Source organism: Glycine soja, chromosome 10 (assembly GCF_004193775.1).
Source record: "Glycine soja cultivar W05 chromosome 10, ASM419377v2, whole genome shotgun sequence".
Taxonomy (NCBI): domain Eukaryota; kingdom Viridiplantae; phylum Streptophyta; class Magnoliopsida; order Fabales; family Fabaceae; genus Glycine; species Glycine soja.
This window is the reverse complement of record NC_041011.1, coordinates 7,216,906-7,222,905: the sequence shown is the minus strand read 5'-3', so window position 1 is coordinate 7,222,905 and position 6,000 is coordinate 7,216,906. Positions and strand designations below refer to the sequence as shown.

The 6,000-nt window shown below is 32.5% G+C and overlaps 1 protein-coding gene across 1 annotated transcript; it reads left to right on the top strand.

Annotated features, from left to right (window-relative positions):
* Nucleotides 1-339: 339 nt before the first annotated feature.
* Nucleotides 340-4,333, top strand: LOC114370150 (GDSL esterase/lipase At5g03610-like). The gene is made up of 4 exons (XM_028327435.1): nt 340-564; nt 759-977; nt 2,562-2,833; nt 3,547-4,333. The coding sequence occupies exons 1-4, from the start codon at nt 498-500 to the stop codon at nt 4,066-4,068; spliced, it is 1,080 nt and encodes a 359-aa protein (XP_028183236.1). The 5' UTR covers nt 340-497; the 3' UTR covers nt 4,069-4,333.
* The last annotated feature ends 1,667 nt before the right edge of the window (nt 4,334-6,000 follow it).

Genomic DNA, 6,000 nt, shown 5'->3' with positions numbered 1-6,000 from the left:
GTATAAGAATCAAAAGCAAAAGATTTAAATATTACATGGATCATAAAATATTTTTTTTACAGAAATAATAGTTGAAAACCGATATTAATTTCCGGAGATGAAAAAGAATTTAATCCTTTTTTTATTTAACACGTGCTTACCTTACAATGAATATTATTTAATTTTTGGTCCGTTATTGCAGAGTGGTAGAAAATAGACCAGGCCAGCCTTTTTTCCTAGTCTAGTCTTGCTCTCCGTGTTTTCACCACCATTGCATTTTTGTGTCAAAAATCAAAATATTGCCAATTTCCAAGCGTTGACCACGTCTTTCTCCTTTTACTATAAAACCCTATATCCATATACAACTATACACATCTTAAGTTCTCTCATTCTCAACCTATCCTAGCACATTAGTTCCTTCCCTTAACAAATTAAGCTATTGAGCTTAATTTACTTAGTTTCAAACCTCTCCTTTTAACTTCGATCACTTGAAATAACTCATTCCATAGCCATATTTCATGATGGACTCACACAAGCAACTATTTTCCCTCTCATGTCTTCCCCTACTACTTCTACTTCTCTCAGGTATGTATGATTACATTTACATTTATATACAAATTAATAACATATCATAAATATACCCATCTAGCTCAAACAAAGTACAAAAAAGAACATTATGCACGTATAATAAATCTTTGATCTTATGTATCTTGTTGATAGCAAAATTCCATACCTTAACTAATTAATACATGTTATATTATTGTGTTATATTATTATAGGAAACATGGGTATGCAATTAAGCGAGGCTCGCTTGCAACGCCATGAGATGAATTATTATTCTCCGAAAACGTTGTTCGTTTTTGGGGACTCGTATGTTGATACCGGGAACTATAGAATAAATCAAGCTGGTTCGTCGTGGAAAAACCCTTATGGCGAAACTTTTCCCGGAAAACCAGCCGGAAGATTCTCCGATGGAAGAGTTCTAACCGACTACATTGGTATGCCTCTCTCTCTCTCTCTCTCTTTCTCTCTATGATGCTGTACATGTCAATTAGTTGGAACAGTGGGAAAGTGCATGCTTTATGGTTGTTTTAACTGTCTTTTTCTTCTCTTTCTCAAGAAAAGCTAGCTATGCGTTTCAAATTTAGATGCTTTGATCAATTCCAATGTATAATAAATAAAGAAACTACATGCTTTCGTGACGACAACTCTACAGGTGTATATTGCTTTCGGAGAAAGGTATAAATTAATAAATACTATAATATATTGGTGATGTCATAGAAAAAAATATAAAATAGTTTAGGTATAAAATTTGAATGCAAGAATAATCAGAATTGATTAATATAAATACGACAATGTGACACTATTGATTATATATAGTTTGGGAATGGTGGGGGACTGCGTGCATTTCTTCTCTGGCTTGCCACTTTATCTTGTGCTATTATCTATAAGATTTGCGTATATCTATGTACGTGAGGAGGATTGAAAAACACAAAAGACAATGTTCATTATTACAATCATGTTTCATATGCTGATGCTGAAACTGAAATTATACCTACTCTTCTTGCATAATTCGCATTTTTTTTATGAGAAAAAAAATACCGTGCTTACACATTTTGTAATTATTCAAAATAATTACATACTATTGATGGTTTCTTTCCTGTAAGAGTTAGCATGTTTGTATAAAAAATAAATTTGAAAATTGAATTTATAAAAATAATCTAAATCTTGTTTTTATAAAATTGAGTTTTAAAACCAAATTTTAATATGTAACGTATTTTTTTAGGATACCCAAACATGTTACAAAATTAAATTTACTCTCTACATTGAGTTCAAAGCACTCCCAAACTGAAAACCATACATAGCCCAAGTCAGGATTTGAAGTAGAATATAAGACAACCTATTATTAAGTAATTAATATATAATTTCATTATAAATCTTCTCTAAAACTTATAGCTAGTTTATATTTTTTCTATCTTAATTACATTTGAATCAGTTTTCTCCTAAACTTTTTCATATACATAAAAAGTACCTTTGGCTTTAACGTTTTAATATTTTTCTTCTTCCTAGGAGCTTTTATCACCATCAGTCCTGTTCTAGCTGGACTGCTACACTTTGTTCGTAAAAGTAAAAGTAATATCGATATGTATCAAATGATTTTTCATTTATTTATTCAAAAAATGTTTAAGCGATATGAAGGGACTAAATGCGATGAAAAATGAAAAGAATATTATATTTTATCAGTTTTTATGCATGTAATTTTTTGCTTTGTACCAAAAAATCACGCCACATAGTTTTATGCACGCGCTGATGTTTATAAATTGTTATTCATAGAGCTATATATATTATTCTTACAATATTTTTTCTTCACCACATCAATCAATTTATATTATCTCACACCTTTTCGCTTTGTTTTATGTATATATATATATATATATATATATATATATATATATATATATATATATATATATATATATATATATATATATAAATTCGTATACGAATATTGTACAGTTTTTCTTATTCATAAGTTCTTTTACTTGCAACACTTAATTAATTATGAAATTATACTGGTGCAGCTAAGTATTTGGGACTCAAATCACCAGTTCCCTATAAATTTAGGAAAGTGATGCAGCAACATTTGAAATACGGGATGAATTTTGCATTTGGTGGTACGGGAGTGTTTGACACATCCTCCAAAAATCCAAACATGACAATCCAAATCGATTTCTTCAAGCAATTGATCAAAGAAAATGTGTACACCACCTCAGATCTCAACAACTCAGTCGTCTATGTCTCCGTTGCTGGAAATGATTACAATTTCTACTTGGCCACAAATGGCTCTATTGAGGTATACATATTAACTCGAATAATCTATAAAAAATTTCTATCTAGTTTCCCGTTGTTTTCTCCACGTGTTTGATTTGGATAAACATTTGCAAACTTGGATTTTAAATGTTTTTGATTTTGTAAAATTAATTTGGTTGAAATTGTATTTGTAGCTAAGTAATTCAGTTTTTTTTTTTTGTCTAAACTGTTATAATAAAAGTTAGTATGAAAATTTTAGCCTTTGGCAAAAGTAACATAAAAGGTGCAACTAATCGCGTTTGCAAGCATTTTTCTCGTTTGAAACATTTTGCAAAAGCTTATTTTATCAAACTTCAAAGTCCCAAAAATCACTGTAGCAAGGTCCAAACATGTGTTTGGGTGAGCACATACTCAATTTATTCTTTCACTTCACTCAAAAGAGTGTTAAGTATTAGCATGCTATTCTTATTCACTCACAATCAAGATTTTAAATATGAACTGGGGTCGCATTTGTTGATATCATCGCAAATTACAGACAAATGCGATTGATGTGATTCCAATTAGGATGGCAGACAATTAAAAAAATCTTTATATTACAGTCTAAATTACAATTACGGATAATTAAAAATCCTTGATGATTCAGTCGAAATTATAATCACGGTCCGTTTTTTAAAAACTTGCTCAAAACTAATGCGCTAAAATCCCTTCTAGCTATTGATGATATTCAGTTATTAACTGTTCATTCAATTTATGTAGGGTTTCCCGGCTTTCATCGCCTCAGTGGTTAATCAAACTGCCACCAACTTGCTTCGCATCAAAAGTTTGGGAGTGAGGAAAATTGTTGTAGGTGGTCTACAACCCCTAGGATGTCTTCCTTCATCCACAGCCACATCTTCATTCCAACAATGTAACAGCACCTCCAACGACCTCGTAGTTCTCCACAACAACCTATTGAACCAAGCTGTGACCAAGTTGAACCAACAAACCAACAAGGATAACTCCACCTTCATAGTTCTTGACCTTTTTGACACTTTCACGTCTGTGTTGAACCACCCATCTACCAATAACATTAAGGACCCTCTCAAGCCTTGTTGCGTAGGGTTAAGTAGCCAAGATTTTTGTGGGAAAGTGGATGAGAACAATGTTAAGCAATATAAGGTTTGTGACAGTCCCAAATCAGCTTTCTTTTGGGATAACTTGCACCCAACTCAAGCAGGTTGGGAAGCTGTGTATAAGAAGTTGCAAAAGACGAGTGCTCTTCATCAAATCCGGTACTAGCTTGCTAGCTAGCTAGAGAGCTATGCATGCATGATAGCTATTTCTAGGCCTTTTGTTTGTTGTTAATAATGCACCGTCTTTCCATTTGTTAATTTATCCTCAAATTCTGATTTTTTTATATTTATTCCAAGGGCTTTCTCTTCCATGGGTGCAATGTTTCAAATTGATTGTTCTTTCCTGTGACGGAAATAGAAATAAGTTTGTATGTCAGCGATCATCTGTTTTGCAATTATTGTTAGAATAAAATATGAATTTGGTTCCTGTATTTCCTCTCAAAATTGATTTTTGTCCTTATAGTTTCAAATCAACTATTTTGGTTTCCAAACTAAAAAAAAAAAACATCTGAATTTAGTCTCTTGACAATACTAACACCGTTAAACGAGTGAGGCTAAATTCATATATTTTTCAAAGTTTGACACCAAAATAATCGATTAGAAAGTACAAAGGACTAAAACCAATTTGAGGGAAAATACAGAAATCAAAAACCTATTTTATCTTTATTAATATTTAATGATAATTTATGGGAAAAAATTGATAATGATGATTTAGTTAAATTTATAGGATAATAAACATGGTTAATTATAAAACTCGTTGAGATCAAGTGGTAAAAATATTGAGGGTTGAAGGAGAAGCTTAGGATGTGTAAGGAGAGAATAAAGTGCCGGAAGAAAGATGTGTTAGGAAATTTAGACATGAAGTTAGAAGAGTTGATTCAGATGCCTAATAATTTGGATGAGAAGGTAGTAAGTTATAATTTATGAGAAATTGAGGTGGGCATAATAAAACTGATGTTGAAAAACACTTTTAACACAATTACATAGAAATTGATGTAAAAAATTATAATTATTTTAAAAAATATTATTGCATTTTATTTAACATCAATTGTATTTTATTTAACATCCATTTTTTTTAAACCAACATCGACTCAACATTGTAGAAAACATTTTTTTATAGCGGTGTAAGAAGGAAGACTACAAAGTATATTATATATGCAGGTGTGGGGAATGAAGAAAAGCCTACTATACAAAAAGTCTAGATCAAGATCGTTAAAGGAGAGAATGCCAACTTAGCCTACAGTCAGATTTTAGCTTTGTTAACCGATGGTGGTAGGATTGAAGGAGTGAAGGAAATAAAAAAATGAAGTCATAACCCACTTTCAAAGAAAATTTCTTTGAGGCTGATTATCCACAACCTTTTCTAGATGGCATTAAATTCAAGTATTCAACCTATTGTCTTTGGCAGAAAATGAGGCTCTTACGAGGCCTATCCCAAAGGAAAAGATTAAGGAAGCAATGTGGGATTAGGATGGAGACAAAAGTTTAGGTCCAAATGGATTCAATTTCACTTTCTTCAAGAACTTTTGGGACGTTATCAAGTCAAAGGTATGAGAAGTTTGTAACTGAATTTTTTGGTAATGGCATTCTTCCTAATAGATTTGCAAAATTTTTTTTGTAGTTTTTATAACTAAGAAAGATCATCTATTGTCTTTATCTAGGAAGCACAAACACGACTATGGAGTGGCGTGTCGAGGTGTCTGACGTGCTTCCGACACGGATACGGCGGGGACACAGCTCTGATGCGGCAAAAAAGTGTTCTTTTTTTTTGGGTCGGGCATGGATCGAACACAACCCAACGACAGCAACATGGTGTGCGGGACACAACCCATCCAGTGGACACAAGCACTTCTATTTATTATTTTTTTTGAGTTTCAAAATCAAACTAACAAATAGTAAAGAGAAGGCAGAAGAAAACACGAACCATTGGCCTTTTCGAGTCTCTTCTCCTTCACGTTTCTGGTTTCCCCCTTTGCACGACACTGTTCGACGTTGTTTGAACTCGAACTCTGTTCATTGGTGTTGTCGTCGCATGGTACAGCTTTGCCGATGTTGCTGCTCGAATTTGAACCAAACAACGACCATACAATGCCTTCTT

What these genes read in the sequence shown, in the direction of transcription:
- LOC114370150 (XM_028327435.1), top strand. Translation starts at nt 498, where the DNA reads ATGATGGACTCACACAAGCAACTATTTTCCCTCTCATGTCTTCCCCTA. An exon ending in AGTTCTAACCGACTACATTG is followed by an intron (nt 978 to 2,561) that starts GTATGCCTCTCT and finishes ATACTGGTGCAG; the next exon opens with CTAAGTATTTGGGACTCAAA. An exon ending in CCACAAATGGCTCTATTGAG is followed by an intron (nt 2,834 to 3,546) that starts GTATACATATTA and finishes CAATTTATGTAG; the next exon opens with GGTTTCCCGGCTTTCATCGC.